The sequence below is a fragment of the Canis lupus genome, chromosome 16 (assembly GCF_003254725.2).
Source record: "Canis lupus dingo isolate Sandy chromosome 16, ASM325472v2, whole genome shotgun sequence".
Lineage (NCBI taxonomy): Eukaryota > Metazoa > Chordata > Mammalia > Carnivora > Canidae > Canis > Canis lupus.
Window position 1 is genome coordinate 35,950,328 of NC_064258.1, and position 23,852 is coordinate 35,974,179.

The following is a 23,852-nucleotide window of genomic DNA, read 5'->3' on the forward strand; positions in this document are numbered from 1 at the left end:
TGAGACCTAAATATGGGGATCCCTGGGTGGCTCAGTGGTTTAGCGCCTGCCTTCAGCCCGGGGCATGATCCTGGGGTCCTGGGATCAAGTCCAACATCGGGCTCCCTGCATGGAGCCTGCTTCTCCCTCGGGCCTGTTTCTCTGCGTCTCTCTCTCTCTCTCTCTCTCTCTGTGTGTCTCTCATGAATAAATAAACAAAATCTTTTAAAAAGTGGGGGGAGGGTGGGAGACCTAAATATGAAAAGAAAGTAGTTAAGAGAAGATCTGAGGAAAAAAGCATCCCAGTAAATGAACCAGCACACTAAGGAGAAGAGAGAAGAAGGTAGACAAAGAAATAAAGACAGAAACCAGTTTGGAGTCCATGATTAAAAGAAATGCAATTAGTATGGCTGGGCTGTTAGGAGCAATAGGGAAACAAATAAGTACGTAGGAGATAAAAAGTTTGATTTTTATTCTAAGTAGAATTGCTTTTAAAGAAATGAATGAAATAAACCAGTTAAAATTTTAAAAAGTTTGTTGGCTACTATATAGACAGTGGACTAAAGGAAGGCTGACAGGAGGCTGTCAATAGTGGTCTAGACCACCACTAATCAAAGTAGTCTGAAAGAAGATTAGGAGCTTGCATCAGAATGTAAATCAGTGCAATGTGTTCTCATCAAAGAAGTCTCACTATTAAAAAAAAATTGGCTAAACTAAAGGTGTACTTATACTGATGTGGTTGATTTATATTCATTCTCTTATTGCAAATCAGAAACAAACAGCTTGCCAGAACCAGCCTATAGACCACACTTTCTTATTAGCCATGGTCTAAATTAAAAGTTTCGACGGCAGTAGGAAAAGACTGAAAGAAATAAGTTTGGAATAGATTTTAGAGGTAAAACCAAAATTGGGTGATGAATTGAATATAATATATGAGGACAATAAAAGAATCAATTCTGGCCTGAGCAATTTGGTAGATTTTGATGCCATTAAGATAATGAAAGGATGGGCTTGATGAGCTTGACAATGGCATTAGATAGATAAAGAATTCTGTGTTGGCCATGATAAGTTTGAGATGTCCGTTAGACAACGAAGTTGTAAGTGTCAAATAGGTAGTAGAATATGTATTTCTAGAGCTCAAAGGAGAGGTCTGCACTAGAGTCATAAATTGGTGGGATACAGGGCTTGAAGAGCCATATAGATAATTTTTAAGGGGAGTAGACTAGATGAGATTACCCAGAATGTCAGAAAGGAAATGAAAAATCCTAAAACTAAATCTGGGTCGTTCTCGTATTTGGATGTGGAGCAAAGTAGAAAGAATCAGCACAGGAAGGACATATCAATGAAACTTAAGGGGGTGAGGGGATGGGGACCAGTAGGGTATGGTATCTTGGAAGCCATTAGAAGACTATTTCAAATAGGTGGTTATACTAAATTATGTTGAATGTTGCTAAGAGGTCACACAAGGGAGTGTGACGACTAGATATACAAGACAGAATTTATTGATAAACTTGGGAGAAAAAAGAAAATACATTATTACAATGGTTAAGGGCAAAAATTAGACCAGGTAAGTTTAGTTCAGAATAAGAAGAAAGTAAAGAGCAACCACGGATAACTTGTATGCTAATGGGGAAGTAGAAAAATGGGTTCCTAGAGAGTGATACAGGCAACAAGAGAAAAATTTTTGTTTTTATTGTATTTTTTAAAGATGAGAGCTACTAGAATCCATATATAGACAAACAATTATAAGCCAACAGGAAGAGCATAACTGCAAAAGTTCCTTGAGCAGGTGAGATGGGATGAAATCCAGAGAAAAAGTAGAAGAGGGTTGCCTTTAGACAGAAGCAGGATGCTTCTCCCATTGTATTTTTTTTTTTTTTTTGAACTAGGCTCCACATCCAGCATGGAGCCCAACATGGGGCTTGAATTCACAATTCTGAGATCAAGACTTGAGCTGAGGTCAAGAGTCAGACACTCAACCGAATGAGCCATCCAGATGCCTGAGGATATTTCTCCCATTGTAACAGACAGAAGGCAGAGTTATGTGAGTACAGGTGTACCTAAGTTGATGGATTGGCCACAGCAACAACAATCAAACAATCAAAACCTGTTTGATGGTATCTATTTTTTCAATGAAATATGAGAAAATAAGTCAACTGAGAAAAAGAAGTAGAAAGGGTACTAAAGATTCAAAGAGAGAAATGGCTGAAACAAGAATAAAAGTCAATTTGAAGTTTATGGTTATGATACTAACATGAAATCAAACAATTCCCTCTTTCTTTCTCTCTCTCTCTCTCTCTCTCTCTCTCTCCATTCTTTTTTCCAGCCACTTTCATTTCTTGAGTGGAGGTATAAAATACAGATAGTTCAGCTCAATAAATACTTTGGTATTGCCAAGTGAGTACACTGGCTAGAGAGCCAATAAATACTTAACAGTGTTTGTGAGGAAGGGAAGATAACGGTGGGCAATAAAATCTAAGATGATAATAAGATGGCAAAGACAAGAAGGGTAATCTATAGAAAAACATGGCAGAGTCTATTGATTGGAGGGTTCAATGAAATTCAAAAATGTACAAAATAATAGAGTTGAAGAGAGAGAAGGTATAAGTCACGGTACAAAATTCAAGATTTTGGGGATCCCTGGGTGGTGCAGCGGTTTGGCACCTGCCTTTGGCCCAGGGCGCGATCCTAGAGACCCGGGATTGAATCCCACGTCAGGCTCCCGGTGCATGGAGCCTGCTTCTCCCTCTGCCTGTGTCTCTACCTCTCTCTCTCTCTCTCTCTCTGTATGACTATCATAAATAAAAAAAATAAAAAAAAAAACCTATAAAAAACAAAACAAAACAAAATTCAAGATTTTGGATGTTTGGCAGTTATTACAACACAGATGCAGAGTGTGATCATGATGTGAGTAGCTAAGGTAGGATGGAAGAAAAATTAGTGGACATAAGCAGTCAGGAAACTAAAAGGTTAGGTGTTAAGTGGTCCACCATGTGAAAGATGAAATAATGTAATGATTTTTTTAAAGATTTATTTATTTATTTATTCATAGAGACACAGAGAGAGAGAATGAGAGGCAGAGACACAGGCAGAGGGAGAAGCAGGCTCCATGCAGAGAGCCTGACGCGGGACTCAATCCCGGGTCTCCAGGATCACACCTTGAGCTGCAGGCGGTGCTAAACCGCTGCGCCACCGGAGCTGCCCTAATGTAATGATGTTAATGAAATACTACTTTAATTTTACTAATATGATCTGAAAAAATAAGTGAAATAACTGTGATTTAAGGATTTCAAGACCATAAAAGATGGCATACAAGAGGACTATCAGCCTTTTTATGTCCCTCATTGCAATAATGCCTACTCATATAATTGTTCTCCTTTATTCTTTGGAAAAGGCTAAAAATGACTAAAAACAAAAACAAAACAATCAGATACACATTAATGACATTCTTTGAAGACAAAAATCAGCTAGCATAAATTAACAAACAATCTACTCTCTCTTTAGGAAGTTAGTTTCCAAGGAACTTTCGGACCCCATCTACATTAAGGACCCAGTATCTTAACTCCCACCAGAGGTGGGAGTGCCTTTCAGCTGAATCTGCTTTAAAGTAGCCTTAAAAAGGAACTCACCAAGATATTCTAAATACAAAAAAAGATCTAGAGTCAATTTATTATCCAATTATGTAATAAAAATGTAGATATGCCAGGAATACACCAGCAGTAAAGGTGTAAGTTGTATTTTTTTTTAAGATTTTATTTATTTATTCATGAGAGACACTGAGAGATAGAGAGGCAGAGACACAGGCAGAGGGAGAAGCAGGCTCCATGCAGGGAGCCCCATGTGGGACTCGATCCCGGGACTCCAGGATCACGCCCTGAGCTGAGGAAGACACTCAACCGCTGAGCCACCCAGGTGTCCCAGTAAGTTGTATTTATGCAAGTGTTTCTGATGCCATTGTGATTGATGGCTCACCATACAACTTAATAATAAATCAGAAATGAAATAATTTTAAAGTGAAAAGATCATCTCCCAATAATTTTAAAGTAAAAAGATCATCTCCCACTCTAACTTTATAGAAAAAGAAACAGAAGGAAAATTACTGACCAAAGGACACAAAACTAATAAGGGTCAAACAAGATTACAACTAGTATCTCTTATTCCTAAATATAAAGCTCTTTTTAAGCATATTACTTTGGCTCACAAATATCTGAATAACAAGCTTGGCCCATTTCAAATATCCTAAATAAATTTAAAAGTTAAATACACATATACTGTTGTTACATCAAATTCACGCTTTTCGGGATGCCTGAATGGCTCAGTGGTTGAGCGTCTGCCTTCAACTCAGTTTCTGATCCCAGGATCTGGGATGGAGTCCCACATCGGGCTCCTTGCAGGGAGCCTGCTTCTCTCTCTGCCTGTGTCTCTGCCTCTCTCTCTCTCTCTCTCTCTCATGAATGAATACAATTTAAAAAAATGCATGCTTTTCACGTATCTTGAACTCATCCCTTTCTCTTCATTCTATAGTCTAGTAATCCATGCCCTTGTCATCATCACCCCAATCCTCAATTATACTTTTCTCCAAAGCAGTTTCCTTACTTCCTATCTTTCCTTATATTAACACATTTAATATATGTGTCTAATTCATATTTTCAAAATAAAACACTCTATAAGTGGATCACCTAGGAGGCTCAGCCAGTTAAGTATCTGACATTTCATTTCAGCTCACCTGACATCATGATCTCAGGGTTCTGAGGTCAAGCCCCATGCTGGGCTCCACCCAGCATGGGTGAGCATGCTGCCTCCTTAAGATTCTCTGTCTCCCTCTCCCTTTGCCCCTCTCCCACCCAAATAGGTACACTCTCTCTAAGCAAAACAAAACACTCTACAAGCAAATCTTCTTTAGAAACTAAAATGAGCTCCATGGAGAACAAACATAAGATTTTACTGATCTCACCTTTCCTCCAAACTTAGGACTCAGTGCCTCCTGCTATGGACCCTTGGCTGTCCCTAATATCAAATATTATCTGTTCTTTCATACAGAATAACTCTTCCCCCCTTTTCTTCATTGATCTAAATTAGACATGTGAAGACCTGGGGATGGGGATGAGGCAGGGATGGTGTCAACAAATTTTAGAGGAAAAGAATTCTATCCTACCCTCCTAATCATACTGATGCAGATCTATGGCTCATCTGATCTCAATATACTGCAAAAGGAAATCCCTAAACTGTGAAAAGGTTTCAATAGTGTTCCTGACCTCAACAGTATACTGTTATTTATGGCTTTCTCTTATGTTTGTTCAAATGCTTATTGAGTCAATTTCTACTTTTTTCTAGTATTACATTCTGTATAAACTTACAAGTTTATTTTCAGATAGGTAGAGTGGAGTTTTTATTTGTATTAAAGTTCCTGTATTTTAACAAATAAATGTATATATTAGAATATAAATATCATTTATGAATTGTTTTAAAAGATTTTATTTATTTATTCATGAGAGACACAAAGAGAGAGAGAGGCAAAAACATAGGCAGAGGGAGAAGCAGGCTCCATGCAGGGAGCCTGACATGGGACTCGATCCCAAGTCTCCAGGATCAGGCCCTGGGCCAAAGGTGGCGTTAAACCACTGAGCCACCCAGGCTGCCCCATTTATGCATTTACATTTTGATCAATCTATCTATATTTTTGTAAACTCAAAATATACATTATTAATATACCTTCATACATATTCCTAATGGCTCAGCCCAACATATTTACCTCATAAGAACATAAGTTTCATAAGGACAGGTATAAGGGATCATATAAAATCACAGATAATTTCTAAACATCTCATAATGATTCAATACATTTTTATGACTCTCATTAAAGGTATCGTCAAACAACCAACTTGGTTATTAAGATTTTCCTTCCCCACCCTCTACTGATGAACTCGTAGATAACCTGAAGTTTTCCAACTGGAGGAACTTGTATGAAAGTTTCCCTTGTACGAAAATCACCACTTTGAGTACAACTAACCTAAAGATATGAATAATATAAAGAAAAATACAAATGATTGACAAGCCCCTGCAGAACTAATCTGATAATGTTTAAACTCAAAGCAACAAACATGCTCATTATTAATGAAATACAATTTGTTGAGTGTTTCCTATGTATCAAGTGTTTTCCAATAAATGTATTCCATCTACAACCCCAGAAGTAGGTACTATCACCTCCACTTTCTCAATGAGAAAATACAGGAAACTGAGGCTTAGAAAGGCAAAGTAACTTCCCCACGTTTACACAACTAGTAAGTAGCAGAACTGGAATTCTAATGCAGATGTTCTTGATTCCAAAATTCTTCTAACCGTGCTCTATAGCCAATGCTGTAACCTTAAAGGATAACCACAAACCTGCGAGTTGTGATATCTTTTTCTCTGCGTAGCATAAAAAGGGTTGAGAAGAGCACTATGCCTTCCATGGTCATCCACAACCCTCTTTTCCAAAGCTTCCCTAAATTGCTTCCTAAGCAAATGGGTCTACACTTCTAGTTAACCTCTGCCTACTAGCTGGCACATGCTGCTCACTGCTTAAACAACATATTGGAAGGTGTGAAATGCAGGTAGGTATAAGGACAGTTCTACTTGGAAAATATCAGGCATAAAAGCAGCTATCTGTTCAAAGAAGGTTTTTGTTTTAAGTCAACTTATAGCTTTTGCATCATATCCTGCTCCTTCCCCAGCCTTATGAATGAGTAATGTAAGATAGGGACACTGACACTGTGTCTAGCAGGAAAGGATGGTATTCTGTAAAAGTTCTACCAGTAAATTTTCCAACACTAAGCTGGTTACTTTATTTATGGGGCCTCATTGGTCCTAAAAAATTACCAATGATTCACTTTATTCTACTACTCAATGACACTTGTTTTTTTAATAACAAAAACCTCATGCCATATGTTTGTGACTTTTTAAAATTTCAAAATATAATTCCTCTGAATGAGATAAACTAGGAAAATACTGGTTGCCCCCTCTGCACCCTTCCTCCCCCATCAACCCTAGAGCAGAGCCAAAGAGTAAATGAAATTAGTGAACACCATAGAAAGAAGATCACAGAAGAAAGGACTGTAAGCTTTTTTACCTATTACCAACTGAATAGTAGCAGGCTATTGATAGCTTTTGTTTTTAGCCACAATTATTTCAACTGAAAAATAAAATCATAATATTACTTTTTATTCACTTAAAAAAGCAAAAGTGTTTATTAAGCAATGGTATTCTGTGCAGTACTGTGTGAATAGTACTGAGAGTACAATACTACCTATCATAACTCAGAGTTCTTTAAATCTATGCGTCTAATCAGCAGGCAGATTTAGAAAAATAGATATGCCACAAAAATCCTACTATTTATATAGTTTCATTATATGCATAAATCTTCAGAATAATGACTCACTCCATATAGAAATGACTAATTAAAAATAATTTCAAGACTTCTACTTCTAGGAAAAGGGAGATGGACTTTTCCCTATTCTTCCCACTAGGTACACCTAAAAAACCTGGGCTTTACATAAAAGATAAATATGCAATGACTCTCACAGGTAAACAGAAAAAGGCAGACTGATTAGGGATCTTGATGCCCAAGGAACAATGGGGTGGTGAGTTTTTAAGTTCATTTTGCTCCATACACACAGACTTAAGAACTGAAGAAGCTGGCAATCTAGAAATGACAAAGGATGCAGATGAAAGAAAACCTCCTCTCTTGGACAAAGAAGCAGTAAAGTGACAGCCTAACAGGACAGAAAACCGTTTAACAATAACCAGACTATTCCAGTCAAATACTACAAAAACAAAAACAAAAACAACACTCAAAAAACCAACCAAACAAAAAGAAGACAAAGTAACAGTGGGTTCCACCCACACCCAGAGGGCAAAGGCCTAGTGATAAGCCTAGATTTACAAACTCATTGAGAGCAGGACTTTCAGAACCACTAGGTAATAATTAACCTCTCCTCACCATAGTGTTAGTGGAAATCACAGAATGCCAGACTTTCACTACAATCCAACTGAGAAAGGCCCCATCTCCCACCTCCTGTCCTGTGATATCAGGTTATGTGAAGAAAATCAGGAAGGATACAGTAAAACTCAAGAATACCATCAACTAATAGGATCTAACAACTGTTTATAGAATATTCTATCCAATAATGGCTAAAACACATTCTTATCATGCACCCATGAACGTACCCAAATAGACCACATCCTGGGACATAAAACAAAAACTTTAAAATGAAAAGATATGGGGATCCCTGGGTGGCTCAGCGGTTTAGCTCCTGCGTTCGGCCCAGGCCGTGATCTTGGAGTCCTAGGATCAAGTCCTGGGATCCAGTCCCACATCGGGCTCCCTGCATGGAGCCTGCTTCTCTCTCTGCCTGTCTCTGCCTCTCTCTCTCTCTCTCTCTGTGTGTGTGTGTGTGTGTGTGTGTGTGTGTGTCTCATGAATAAATAAATAAAATCTTTAAAAAAAATAAAAATAAAATGAAATGAAAAGATATGACAACATAAGGAGTGTTGCCAAACTGCAATGTAAATCAGCCAAACTGCAATGTAATCAAACTAGAAAGTAGTATCAGAAAGGTAACAGAAAAATCTCTAAATATTTAACATCTAAGCAACATACTTCTAAATAATCTATGGGTTAAAGAGCAAGTCTCGAGAGAATTAAAAAAGAATACACTGAACTGAGTGAACATGAAAATAGAACATAACAAAATGTGTGGTATATAGTTAAAAGTAGTGCTTAAAGGCAAATTTAAAGCACTAAATGCATACATTTTAGAAAAGAGAAAAAAATCTCAAATCAATTTTCTAAGCTCCCACCTTGAGAACCTAGAAAGGAAACTAAGTCAAAATGAAGCAGAAAGAAATAATAAAGGAATCGATACAACTAAGAACAGAAAAGAGAAGAACAAAATCAATGAAATAAAGAATTGGCTTTTTGAAAATATCAATAAAATTGACAAATTCCTAGGCAACACTGATAACATAGAAAAGACAAATGACCAATTATCAAGAAATGAAATGGGAGATATCATTATAGATCCTGCAAACACCAAAAGCCCAATTAAAGAAAATTACAAACAACTCTATACACAGGAATTTGACAACTGAGATGAAATTGAGCAATTCCTTGAAAAATGTCAACTACCAAAATTCACACAAGGAGAAGTATATAACCCAGTTAGCTCTGCATCTACAAAAGCAATTGAATCAATAATAATCTTCCAAAAAAGAAAGCACCAGGCCTAAATGGTTTCACTGGTGAATTCTATCAAAAGAAGTCTTTCTCTCAGAAAATAAAAGCACTCAGCATTTCCTAAAGGATACTTCCTAACTCATTCTATGAAGCTAGCATTCCCAATACCAGAATAGATAAACATATTACAAATAGGGAAACTACAGAACATCTCCTGGGATGAAAATGGTCTGTATCTTGGCCATATCAAAGTCAATATCCAGATTGTGATACAATATAACAGTTTTATAATATGTTACCACTAGGGAAAAATAATACAGAAGGTACAGAGGACCTCTGTAATACTTCTTAGAACTTCATGAAAATCTGTAATTATGTCAAAATAAAAGTTTAGCAAAAATCTCAAATAATAGGGCTGTTAACTTTTACAATACTAAAGCATTAATGAATTCTAATGTCACATGTGCTATTTTAAGAAAGTAAATGTTAGGGGATCCCTGGGTGGCTCAGTGGTTTAGTGCCTGCCTTCGGCTCAGGGCGTGATCCTGGAGTCCCGGGATCAAGTCCCACATCAGGCTCCCTGCATGGAGCCTGCTTCTCCCTCTGCCTGTGTCTCTGCCGTTTTCTCTCTCTCTGTGTCTCTCACGAATAAATAAATAAAATCTTTAAAAAAAAAAACAACAACAAAGTAAATGTTAACAGTAATTACTTTATTATAAGAAATATTAAAAGAACCATTTAAATAGCCATAATTTGGGTGTAGTTAAAGCTGTAATCCAAAATGCAACAATGTAATATGATTCCAAGATGTTATATGATTTCTGCAGTTCACTGGGGAAAATGACAGCTGCTCTCAGGATATATAGTAACAAGTTATTATGCTTCACAAATATGTCATTTTTGATGAGTTGAGAGATCATGCTGGTTTTAATGATGTAAGCCTACTGCTTTTAATTACACAAAAAGGTAGATGGGAAGAGTTTGAAATACTAGAATGCTGGGTTACCTAAACAGAAAGACCATTTCCATTTCCTCTTAACTCCCCTTATATACATAACTGCCTGTACTCATTTAAGGCTTACTTATATTATTTGAGGTGCCCTTATCTATGAATAGCTCAAACACTTTAAAATTACATCTTTCCTTATAGCTGCAAAATAGTTTTTCTTAAATGTGTCAAATTAATGTTATTCAAGTCTACTGACTAAAGAGCAAAGACTTAAAAATAGTCTCTATAAATTAGTTAAGACATTTTTATTACCTAATTCATTTTATAATAATATGATGATGAGTCTTGCAAATAGCATGAATCAGGTAAATTTTCTTTTTTGAAAGGAATAATCTTTAGGATAAGAAAGTAGAGAAACATGTTAACAGACTAGATTTAAGCCCTGAATTTATGGGTTAGTCCAGGTTTTCAAATATCTTTACACCACATCCTTCTAAATGAATGAGTAAAAAATCTGATTTTGCTTAAGAGCACTGATTCTGGAGCCAAACTGCTGGAGTTCAAATCCCAGTAATTTCCCTTAATGACTGTGTGAACTCATAAAAGTAACCTGACCCCTCTGTTATCTGTAAAAATGGGTACAATCATATCTATCTCCTAGTGTTGTGAGATTCAATGCCTTTAAAACAGTGCTTAGCTCACAGAAGCACTCAGGAGTTGCCAATTATCATCATCATCATCATCATCATCATCATCATCATTTTAACTAGATTCAGTAAGGCTCTGATTGCTTATTGAAGGTGTAACTTTAAAAATCAATATGACCTATGTCAGCTAAGGTATTTTTTAAAAAGGTAGTAGTTTATATTCCCATCCTAAATTATTTTCATATTTTTGAAGTTTCAAAAAAAGGTGTTTCAATCACTTTTAGTAACAAAATCTTATACTTTCCTACTCATGTCTAAAATTACAGACAAATCGAAGCATAAATAAAATTTCCTTAAGAATTGTGGTTAAGGGATTAACATTTTCAACATATCTTTAAAATGAGTGTTCATACACTGATTTATTTCAGGAGTAACATGTTTTTAACTTTCTTACTGTTTAACTAAAGGGAAATTTTTTTCTAAAAAAAAAGGCATTTATCTTAACATGACAATAATTTTCCCTAATAAAAATGAGGTGGATAAACATACAGCTTTTCTTTAAAAGATAGGAATTTCATTTTATGGTTTATTTTCTATGAGGCATATTATACTATTAGACTTGCTAACAACTGATAAAAAATAATTCTCATAGTTCAAATTAAGGGTATGAGGAATCAGTCTTCAATCACGTAGGATGACAGTAAAAATGTACTACACCCAATATGCAATAGGCCACATTGTAGTATTAGCTCATATGCAAAGCAGCAGAGTAACTAAGCAAAGCCAAATGAAAACAGCAAAAATTAGGCCATAGTTTGACATCCAGAAGTCTGATGTGACAGCTGCAGGCAGTTTGATCTTTTTAGAACTGAAATGTTCTCAATCAAAGGAACTATCCCAGAAATCTACTGATAAAAGGCTCAGGTCACACCTCACCCATCATACCAATTTAAAAATTTTTTTCAATGCACTGTTTTAAGAGATATCCATGCCTATAAGCAATCCAAAACAAAATGTTTAGGAAGTAGAAAATTTAATAAGACTATTACAATAGGCATGGGATATCAAATAATTAATGGTTAATGAGTATCTGAAGAACTTGGAAAATATGCTGCCCTTGGTCGCCAGTACTCAGATCCTTCAAGTATTTAATCATTTCACGTATTTGTGCAAGTCCTGTATACAATGAAGTAATAAGCAAGACATACAAGAGTCCAAATCCTTGTAAAGCTTTCATTCTACTGGGGCAAAAAAACAAGAACAGAAAAAAATAATGCAATTTCAGTATCTATAAACCCATGAAGAGCTGAGTGAAGTAAGTCAGTCGGAGAAGGACAAACATTATATGTTCTCATTCATTTGGGGAATATAAATAATAGTGAAAGGGAATATAAGGGAAGGGAGAAGAAATGTGTGGGAAATATCAGAAAGGGAGACAGAACGTAAAGACTGCTAACTCTGGGAAACGAACTAGGGGTGGTAGAAGGGGAGGAGGGCGGGGGGTGGGAGTGAATGGGTGACGGGCACTGGGGGTTATTCTGTATGTTAGTAAATTGAACACCAATAAAAAATAAATTAAAAAAAAAAAACCCATGAAGAAAATAAGAAAGCAAATGTGAAGGAGGACAAAAAGACTTCCCTGAGGAGTAAATATCCGAGCTGTGCTCCAGGTTCAACAGACAGCATGTATAAGTCCAGATACGGACAAGGGCTTCATCTGGGGGAGGAAGGGACACAAGCATCCAGCTGCAGCTGAAGCGAAGAGGTCAGGGAGAACAGAGTGGAAGATGAGATCAGAGATAAGCAAGGCAGAGGCCAGACGCCGGTAGGCTATGGCTAAAGCTTGGACTTTACTTAGGGGGAATTGAGAACATTGTAAGGAATTTTCTAGACATAGGGCTGATCTAGGCTTTATAAAGACCACTCTAGCTGCAGTGAAAAGTGGGTGAAGAATAAGTGGTGGCAGAGAAACTCATATAAGTGGAGGCAGAGAGACTCATTATGAGGTTGCTGCTGTCACGAAGGAAAGACAATGAAGCCTTATATACTAAGGCTAAAGTGCAGTGAAGCCTGTAAGACACGGATGGACCGGAGATTTAAAAGTACAGTAGACCTGAATTACTGACAAGGTGAATGCAAAGCGTGAGAAAAAGAAAGGAATCCTAAATTTTGTCTTGAATAAAACCTCACAGTCAAACCTATCTGGGCAGGGTCCAGTGCACTGAAGTCCTCACTAATCAGACTGAAGATTCTGGTTTCATCTAAAAAGCAGTAGGAAGCAGTGGAGTAGGGGGAAAAAAAAGAGAGAGAGTGTGAGAGAGAAGTAGGATTCCAGATATATTTTGTTGATTTAACATGCCACACTCAGCAAGCACATGCCAGACCCCTCAACACTGCCTCTAGCCTGAGCCACAGCTGAGTCCTTCTGGAAAGACTGGGAGCCAGCCCATCAATCACAGGTTAGGATTTCCTCAGAAGTGCAATGAATTCGGGTTAAAGCTTATTCTTGAGACACTTCGGTGCAAATATATCATTCTTCCCTACTTCCGCAGCCCTCAACCTGCTAGAAAATTGCTGGGACCAATGATTTTGGCAACCTCGTGACCACCTAAACTCACCCATTTTAAATCCCTATCATCTTTGGGTCTGCCAATGATAAACATTCCTTTGGCCATGTATCCTTTCCCAAATTCTCGGCTTCAATCTGCTATTACCATTTCTCCTGACTCAACTTCCCACTGTGTCCTTCAGAATCTCCTTTGTAGGATTAACAAACAGCCCTACATCCCTAACCCCTTCAATGAACATTTCCTGTGTCAACCAACTTTAATTTAAATGTGGAATGCAATGCAGCCCTTTAAAAAGGAAGCTCCCCATTCTCCAAACCTTCACATATTTCAATCAGGAATGGAGAGATATAGCATGTCTGTGGATGCTAAGACTGAATATGATAAAGAAGCACAATTCCAATGGAATTGGTAAAATGACTAGAAATTTACAAGGAAGTATATAAAGAATGAAAACAGCCTACCTAAATGGTAAACGCTAGAGGATTAGCTCAAAAAACTAAAGTAGATCCATAGAAGGGTATTATAAAGTCATTATAAATTCATGTTGAAGAATACTTAATGCTTTCTGGGAATATCTACATAACTAAATCTTTTTAAAAATTATTATTAAGCAGTATGAAATATGTAATATTGATTTGATTAAAGAGAAAGAAGAGTATGGGATATGTGTGCTCAGCAAAAAATGGTTATAAATAAAATATCCAAAATGTTCTATAGGTAGTAGAAATAACAATGATTTTTTTTTAATTTCCTGTACTTTTTCTATTTTCCTTAATTTTCATAATGAATGTATTTCTTGTACCTAGGGGGGAAAAAAAGGCCAAAATAAATTTTTTAAAATCCAGAATCATAACACACCCACGATGCTTTTAAATAAAATTTACATAAGCTATTTTAGACATTTCATATGCTTATTTCCTAAAAACAAAAACAACCACTTCCAAGTCCTTTAGTTGACTGCCCAGAACTTCAGAGTGACTAACAGAAAAACAATAAGCCCTCAAGATTTCTTCTATCATTCACTTGACACAATAATTCAAGAAGAGTTTGATAAGCCTCTCCAATTAATTACTCTCTTTAAAATAGCTAACTGCACATGGCTCTTGCTGGAGTCCCTTAACTATAAAACTAAAGATACACTGTTGTTTTATACAGCTTTATTAAAATCCATGCATTCTTTATGCAGAAGGAAATATTAGTCATTTACATATTTTAAAATTCTCTGTAAAAAGAGATTTTCACTTCGTTAAAACATCTGTACAAAGTTTTGGCTAAAGCACAAAAGTAGTACCATAGAAGATACTACAGTTATCATCACCAACTAAATTCCCAAAGAGGCAAAGGAACAAGGGGTAGTGGAAAGGGAGGTGGGCCGGGGGTTGGGGTGACTGGGTGATGGGCACTGAGGGGGGCACTTGACGGGATGAGCACTGGGTGATGTTGGCAAATTGAACTGCATTAATTAATTAATTAATTAATTCCCAAAAAGGAAAAATATTAAGAACAGAAAGTTTACTCTAAACGTTAAGTACTAGTTCTACAACTGCATGTGACATAAAAATAATGATACTTCACCCAAAATAATCTCTAATGACTCGAAATTAAGGCACTCCTTTCAAAAGATTCTTTTTACCAATGCTTTATCTTTTTAATTTAGCTTTGGAAATAATATTTCCTCTTTAATTCTATTCGAAAGAACTGCTTAGAAGAGAACCAGCATGGCAGAGGAACATTATAGAATGTATTTCCTTTAAGCGTTAATTCACTATATTATATAACATGGATGTATAAATATCACTAGCTTGTATTTTCCACAAAATTACTATCACCAGAATGTTTTTCTTTTAAATCATATCTGAAAAGTTGTATGTCATTTCGAAAAAAGCAAATATTCATGAAAAGAACAATTCATGGATTTAGCATTATGACTAAGAAGAATTAAGATCTTCCTACCTAAGCAAAGTACAGTGCAAGATGCTTTTCAAATCAAGTTTAACAGATATGGTATCTGTCTTCCAGGAATCTAGTCTCCATGAGTTATTATGCCAAAGCTCTTTTGCAAACTAACAGCAGCCGATATAATCCCCCCAGAAATTGTTTCAAATTAGGAGACAGCTTCTTGCTGTTAATAATTTATATTTAAACTTTGTCCTTCGAAAAACTGAAAGTGGATCTCAAAACAGTGTCGCATTAAATGAATCTCACAAATGGACAAGGAAGGCTCTGAGGGTTGAAGAGAAGGAAAGGTCAGGGGGAGGACACTCAGATACAGAGACAGTCTCGGTCAGCATTTCTAATAACACCTACATTACTACAAATGAACACTATTTCTCCTTTGGTCAGAGACCACTCCAAGCTGCTACTGTTGCCCACTGCTTTGTTAAAAGAGGAGACAGAAAGGCTACAGAACCTGAGGAGGCCTGAGGCTACATATTTTAATTTTATTATTTAAAAGTGTTGAATTATATTTAAATTTCTTCTTATCTACACTGGTTTTAAAATAGCTCTGTTCCTCTAGGGGATGTTATCTTGACTCAGCAACCAAATCACTTAACTAATTCACTTAGTCAAATCACTTAATCAATTAATTGAGAAAAGTCATATTGCTTTGACTCAGCAGAGAGTATCTTAATTTTAACATAGTGAAAGTTGTCATTCTGTGTAGAGTAATTAAGCAAAATTCCACACATTTTCAAAGCTTTCTATATATAAACATTTTCCATTCACCTCAGAATCGTTGATAAAAATGCACAGCATGTACTCTAAACTTAAAAGTGAACATAAGATCTTTTTTCTTCCAACCCGGGCAAATTTAAAAGGAAGGTAAAAGTCATTTACTTTCACACAACCTAAAACAATACTGTTAGCACTGCAGTGACAGAGGCTCCAGATTACAAAGGTCAGTTAGGTAAAAGGCAAAGGCAACAGAACTCAGATGCTAAGAATAAAAACAAAAATAGACCCAATGCAGCATTTTGAGAATGAAGATCAATGAAAATAGTTACTCAATATCATATCACTTATAGCAGTATTTTCTATATTATGAGACAGCCTTTCTAGTCTAGCATTTCCTCTTTTGCTGCTTCTTTACATTTGTCTTGATAAAACCAATACTTAAGCCCCAAATTTTCATGATTTGAAATGAAAAGATAATACATTGCCTTAACTATGAAGTACTTAGCTGTCACGGGCAAGTGAGAAGATAGGGTAGAAATACAAACAGAAAGGCAAGGGAGGAGCAGCAACATATTTTATTTAACTATTGATCTGAGTAATAAGGCAGCAGGTTGTCTTTCCAATCAAAACTACTTTTATAAAGTAATACAAATGCCCTTGCTTGTTCAATGGTGAAGGTCTTCAAAAAAAATCAACTGAGAAGATGAGGTACAGCAAGATTACAATCTAAACCATAAAAAAGGACTCAAATATGAGGGTATAATGCATGTTATCAATTAAATGCTGTAATTCTCAGACATTCTAAGAATAAACAGTCTTATTGCTTCTGCTTATGATAGCATAGAAATTAATGAGACAGTTAATACAGCCAATCAATAATAAAGTAGAGATAATGGCATATATATTTGTTGAGCTTCACCAGTAGGAAAATAAAATTCAGTGCATGACAATTTCATAAAATCAAGCTAAGAGTTCCACAGATAAAATAATTTGGTAGAAAACTCTGTTTGCTTACCTGTAAGGACAGCTTTTGCTGAAGAATCGGCCAGGTCCAGGGCTGATTTCCCATCAGTGTTCCGGATGTTTGGATCAGCTCCGTGCTGCAGCAGCACTGTGCAAGGAAAGCAGAAACAGTATCTTACCTCGGGGATACAAAGATTATTTACTGGTAAGTGTCGCCTCGGCATGGTGTAGGCGTAAACATACATTGCACAGTTTTTTCTCTTTCAAGAGAAAAAAAGAAAGCAAGCAACAGAAAGGTGGAAAAAAAGCACTGCAGCAAAGGATCCTCTCTAGAGTAAAGCAAAGTTGGCAACTTGTGGTACAGTATTATCACATGACTTAACATCATAAACATGAAACTAGAAAGATCTTGCAGTAGATGGTCTGGGTTTGCCTCCTTCAGGCAGCAGAATGGGGAGCTGTGTGCTCACGGTCTCACCCCAGGAAATATGCTAACTATGAACCTCCCTCTCTTTACTACCACCGTGGCTGCTTGTTGCTGCTGCTTTACTGCTGAATTTCCTAACGCTTCCTCTCCTCAGAATAGTTGTAATACTGTGCAAGCCTTTTAGTGGCTCACTGCTTACATATGAAACTCACCATAACACACTGGCTTGCTTCCAAGAAGTTTAACAGACATGGTAATGCATGCAACTCTGGTCCCCTGCAGTCAAGCTGCAAAAAAAAAAAAAAAACTGCCTTGCACAGTAATTCTTTCCATAAAAAAGGTTTAGGAATAGAAACTCAGTCACTATAATATATGCTAAGGAATGAATGCTGCACACATTATATTAGGTAGAAAGAGGCTACAGAGAATTCTTAGACATGGAGGCTCCCCAAAGAGAGAAGCACTATTTTAAGCAATATCCAGATGTAATAATTTATTAACCCAAAACATTTCTCAACCACATCTGGTATGTGAGTGTATGGGGGTTGGGGGGCTGGGTGTCGCTGTAATGCTACCCAACCAATGGTGAAGCTAATAAATACATTAAAAACTAGTCCAAACAAGCAAGGTTCAATTCCAAGTTATTCTAACAGTTCAAATAGTTAAGATTTTGTGTACTCCTGAGAGGAGAACAGTAGCTGTTACCATTTACCACTATCCTACAACATAAATTTAAAACAAAGCAGAAATATTAAATTCAAATAAGCCGTTAAAGACATGTTATATAAAAAATATCTGAGCCGCTACAGTTGATGAATCCCGAATTTTCATTCATTCACAGTTCCAAGCAAAAGTACCTACATTCCTTTGGAATATTTGGAAGGCAATCCTCATATATTACTAAGTAATAAGTCCTACTGTTTATAAAGCTCTTCCCCTTCCCTTAATCCACAGCCATCTTGTCAATGGCTTTATTATAATGTACAAAGGAATAGCCTTATCTAGAATTAGGACGCAGCTGCTGCAACAGTGTACATCAGCACCTCTTGCAATTCAATCTTGGCTACTTTCAGATTTGGAATAGTAAAAACTAGCCAGATTCTTGGCTGAGAGATCCTGCCAAGACTTTCTATATTATTTCACCCTTGAATGCAAGCAATCATAATTATTTTCCAGATGTTTGCAAACTGACTCAAGAGCCAGTAGAATAAAAAAGTATCACAATATCAAACTGTAGTTATTCTTTCATCATAATGAATAAGCTTTCATGGCAACAGTTTTGTGGGTTTTTTGTTTTTTTGTTTTTAATTCCAAGAAGAAATCCCAACATGAAGGTTTGGCTTGTAAAGGGTCTTGATCATGAAGCAACCTCATTGTATCAAATGTCAAGCTGACAGCTATCTCTTTATCTTTACTTAGTTGCTCACTGATCACATGCAAAGGGCAGGAAAACAAAGAAGTAACAGCTACCATGAAATGCAGATTTTTACTGCGTACTTTGAGAACTTCAGACCCTACTCTAAACAAGTACAGCACTACGTTAATTTAACAAGGCCTGACAATAATATGATGGGAGCTTTTATTTTGCAGCTTACTAGGTAGAAGCAAAAAACTGAAAGCCTATTGTTCCTCCAGAGTTCATCTTTTTTGTTGTAGCTAGTATCTATTATATCTCTGCTATTTTACAATAGAGATCTGCCATTATAGTTCAGCTACATTTTTGCTTTATTTTGGATAATTTTTAAAGCAGTAATCTTTTTACTAGAAATCTGTTTTCTAAAGATTTTGAGTCCCAGGTATTTCTTCCATCAGACCTAAATGAACAGAAACATCACTGGCTGAGTAATGCAGCCAACAGGGAAAAAGAAGTTGAATTTTCTTAACCAGACGCTGATAACAAAATCCACACCAGAAAATATTCAACCATTTTTAAGTAACTAGATAGCAGTTCATAAAAAACAAAACTCAGTAGAGTTAAGAGTTTGGGGGGCAAAAGGGCATCTCTAACTAAAAGAAAGCTAACTTTTTCTGACTTGTATAAAAGGGCAGTGCTGGGAAGATTACATGAGAACAGAGTGGCATGCAATTGCGCTAAGCACTGAGCCTGACATTACCCAGCAGCTAATGACAATACCGAGAGCCCATTTGTAAATGTAAAGCTTGCTTATACTCTCACTTCTACCACTAACTACTAATTCAATGCTCTGTCCTAGAGCCAACTCTTTGGATCTTCACTTTTTCTGTAAAGGGTCAGATAGTAAATAGATAAGATTCTGCAGACCATTATGGTCTCTGTCTCAACTACTCATCCCTGCCTCAACCTCATCCTTAAGCGGAAAGTAGCCACAGACAATACTTACAAGAATGTGTGTTCCAATAAAATTTTATTTATGGATAGTGAAGTATGTTTTGTATAATTTTCATGTGTCACAAAAATACTAGTATGGTGATTTTTAAAAAATCATTTACAAATGTAAAAACAATTCTTAGCTTACAGGATACACAAAAAGCAAGGGGTGCGCTGTATTTGGCCTGTAGGTCACAGTTTTGCCAGCTCCAACCTTGGGCAGTGATATACAAAGTACGGTCTATGGACTATTCTAGTCTAGAGCTCTTTGCAATCCAGCTACATTGAAATAAATACAGAAATTAAGAGGAAGCACTTAGAATTGTGTATGTTATTTTAAAATTACTTTCTCTAGTATTTCATTTTTACTATACTTTATAAGATTATTGGCCTGCCACGTACTACACAGGAAGAAAACTGGTCTTCTATCACATACAGTTTGAGAAGCAATGAGCTAGGGCACATGTAAAATTCTCTGGGCCAGAGTTCCAGATCAATAAAGTGAAGGAGCTGTACTAGACAGGTGATTTCTAGATATCTTAGGTGAGTTATAGCTAAAGATCTAAAGCATTATGACCTGAAATCTTAGTTTAAAAAAAAAAAAAGTTATTTCAAGTAGAACTTTTTCCTTCCCCACCCTCTAAATAAAAATTTTAAAAAATTATCTTTCATTTACCTTATCACTTTAACAAAAACAAAACTCAAAGTTGAGCCCATTATCAGTGGAAGTTGTTAGGTACATACTAAAATGTCCCAAGCTACTCCCAAGAAATTCCCCCAATCAAATTGTTGTTTCACACTATTCTCTATGGGGAAGTTTCTTTATTTTCTAACACCAGATGAACAGCACATACATCAGGGCAAAGTAACAATAATGGCTTCCAACAATGTCAGCCTACTTTTGAACTGGTGATATGTAGAACTCTCAATTCTGGCTGCTTCAAATTTTGCTTTCAGAGTTCTGAGCTACCAAATAGTAATAAAATATGACATCTAATACATAATACAATTAGAATTTCATCTTGTAACATCAATATACACTGACAAGACACTAATATAAAACAAATTTCTCCTTCAAAAGTAGCACAAATGTCTGAAGCAAAGTTCCCAAAATGTACAAACAATAAACAAAATAAAGTTTAAAAGAAAAACAAAAAAACTAAAATCTGAGTAACATTCAGTACATAAATTCAAGACTACTGCAGCCATTCAAAATCTCCTTGTACTATCTTTAACCAAGTAGGTCATCATCAAATCTGGAATCACAAATGACTTAACTGTATCCAATTGTTTGAGTGATATATCTCAAATCCATTTATCTCCTTTTGAGTTTAGGGGGATGGAAAAAATATAGCAGCTGGCATAACAACAGATAGTTAAAACTAAGGTAGGATTACAATATTCAAAATGTCATACTCAAAAGAGCTTATGGCAAGAAGGACATGTGATTTTCCTATTTCTGGTGCAAGCATTCAGCTACAGTGAGCCAGATTCACGTCTTTACCCTGTGACCAACAAACAGTACAGACTGAAATTGTTTCATTCCTCAAAACTATTAAATTGAAAGCATTCATATCATTTTAATTGTTCCAAATAAAAAGAAAATATTCCTACATGTGTGCAAAGCTTCATCCTATCAAATTCCTAGAAAAATAAAAAGTGCTACTATGATAAATTGTATTTAATTACAGGCATTATTAATTTATTTAAGAAAATAAAAGAAATAGAATATGAATTTTCTAAGCTAAAAATGTAGGAAGACTTTTAGGTGAATTATCAAAAAGTGTTTAGTATAGTTTTCACTATAAAAACTAGCAATTTTCTTTTTTTTTTTTTAAGATTTTATCTATTTATTTATGAGAGAGAGAGAGAGAGAGAGGCAGAGACACAAGCAGAGGGAGAAGCAGGCTCCATGTAGGGAGCCCAACGTGGGACTCAATCCCGGGTCTCCAGGATCACGCCCTGGGCTGAAGGCGGCACTAAACCGCTGAGCCACCCTGCCAAAAAAAAGTAGGAATTTTCTATTAAAACATTGTAAATTCTTTATTATGTGAATTTCAGAGCTTCATTAATAGTTTTAGAACCATCCCTCAAAATGAACACTCAATTGTAAAAGAAGTTATGTTTATGTTAAAATGTGTTTCATAGTCCTCCTACTCTTTAAGAATAGAGATACTCATTTGACTGAGCTTCCAAAATTGAAGCACACAAAGGACTAAATTCATTAGATTTTTTAGCAATTAAGACCTAATTTTATAGTAAAATACCAAGGGACCAAACTTTAACTACCTGCAATCTTCAATGTATAGGACTCTCACCAACACACATGGCTTTTAGAAGACATTTTTTCTAAATGATACATATGACATTCTGTGGTTGATACATGGTTCAACTGCCTCTCCCAAAGAAACAGGTACATTATAACTGTATAATACTATGTAATGGCATAGTATTATACTACTATAATATTGTACATATTTATATACTATGCATATTTTTTAAAAGATCATTTATTTATTCATGAGAGAGAGAGAGAGAAAGAGAGAGGCAGAGACACAGGCAGAGGGAGAAACAGGTTCCATGCAGGGAGCCCGACGTGGGACTCGAGTAGCCGACGTGGTCCCCAGGATCAGGCCCTGGGCTAAAGGCAGCGCTAAACCACTGAGCCACCCGGGCTGCCCTACTATACATATTTTTTAAGAAGCCATTTATCTTTTCATTCAAGATACACTTTACTTACTATGGCGTAAGAGTAAACTACTGTATTTTATTTTAAAAAATCATCAAGAGTTGATTTATCACTAACAGTAAACATGAAAATTCAAGTAACCAGCAAGATCCTATGTAGTATACTGTATGGCTTACTTACATGCAACAACTTCTTGTTTTCAGTATTGGTTGACCAATCTTTAGGCTACAAATAATGAATAGAACTAGACTTGAAACAAAAATATAACTTCTTAAAACCATCTAAGAGCTAAGGAGATAGAGAATTATCAGCCCAAAACTAAGGCACAAATGGGAATCCAGAAGATAAACATGTATGGGAACTGCCTTTGTTCTCAAAGCAATTATTAATACAGAAAAATAAAAGCTATCCTTTCAATGTCTCATAGGGCAAAGGGAACAGCAATCATTGCTGGGCTCCCCAAAAGTAAGGATCCTAACATAGACTGTCCCCACACAAAAAGCACTATATCCTCAGGATGAGGATAAAGTGATGTGAATTCACTCTAGTACAGAATCATATCTCTGGTTGGAAAACTGTATGTCCAAACTATCTGAAGCCTTGAATTTGATTTTAAGGTGATCCCAGATTGTCTGTAACATCAGGGTATCTGGCAAACATAAATATCCATCCTCTCAGGGGAAGGTACCTTCATCAAAGGGCAAAAAATTAGTCCTATAAATAAATTTATAGTAAAACGCCCAGCACATAGCCAAGATAACCAGGTACAGAGGTTATCTGAAATGCAAAAGCAACAACTAACATCAATAAACATCACAAAACATCACAGACCCACAGAAACTTCAGATACCAGAAAGGACTACCAGATATAATATAAAAAGAACTATTCTTACCTTGTCTAATGAAATAAAAGACAAGCTGAAATATCTAAGTTAGATGAAACTATAAAAAGTGATAAGGCAAAGTTGTAAAACAACCAAAAAGAATCTCTAGAAATAAAAATACAATTAACTTAAATAAAAAATGAGGGCTTTGGTTTCTAGCCAGGACAGAGTAACAGTAGCCGACTAGCCCTTTCACCCTAATGTAAATAATGACGAAACTGGACAAAATACATGAAGCAACAAACTGAAGGCAGTGGTCAACAGTTGTGTTAAACTGTGCTCTTTGAAAGAAAGGAAACTCAAATGATGGGTACCATAATCATTCAACTCTCTTCCTGAGACAATTTGGCAACCACCTGTTTACAACTAGAATCAGAGCAGAACATGGTGGCCATGCTGAGCTGAAAAGACAAGAGATCTGAATTTGGAGTAGATAAACTGGTTGGAATCTATAGAATAAAAAACTGGAGAGGAGGGAGTATGCAGAGAACAGGGTTCAGATGTCTG

At 36.2% G+C, this 23,852-nt stretch overlaps 1 protein-coding gene across 1 annotated transcript in view; it reads right to left on the reverse strand.

The window, feature by feature from the left end:
• TNKS (tankyrase) overlaps positions 1-23,852 on the reverse strand; it is a 212,255-nt gene that overhangs the window by 132,497 nt on the left and 55,906 nt on the right. The window contains exon 3 of the mRNA XM_035699778.2: positions 17,051-17,146. Within this exon, the coding sequence (XP_035555671.1) occupies positions 17,051-17,146 (96 nt within the window). The remainder of the gene's footprint in view (positions 1-17,050; positions 17,147-23,852) is intronic.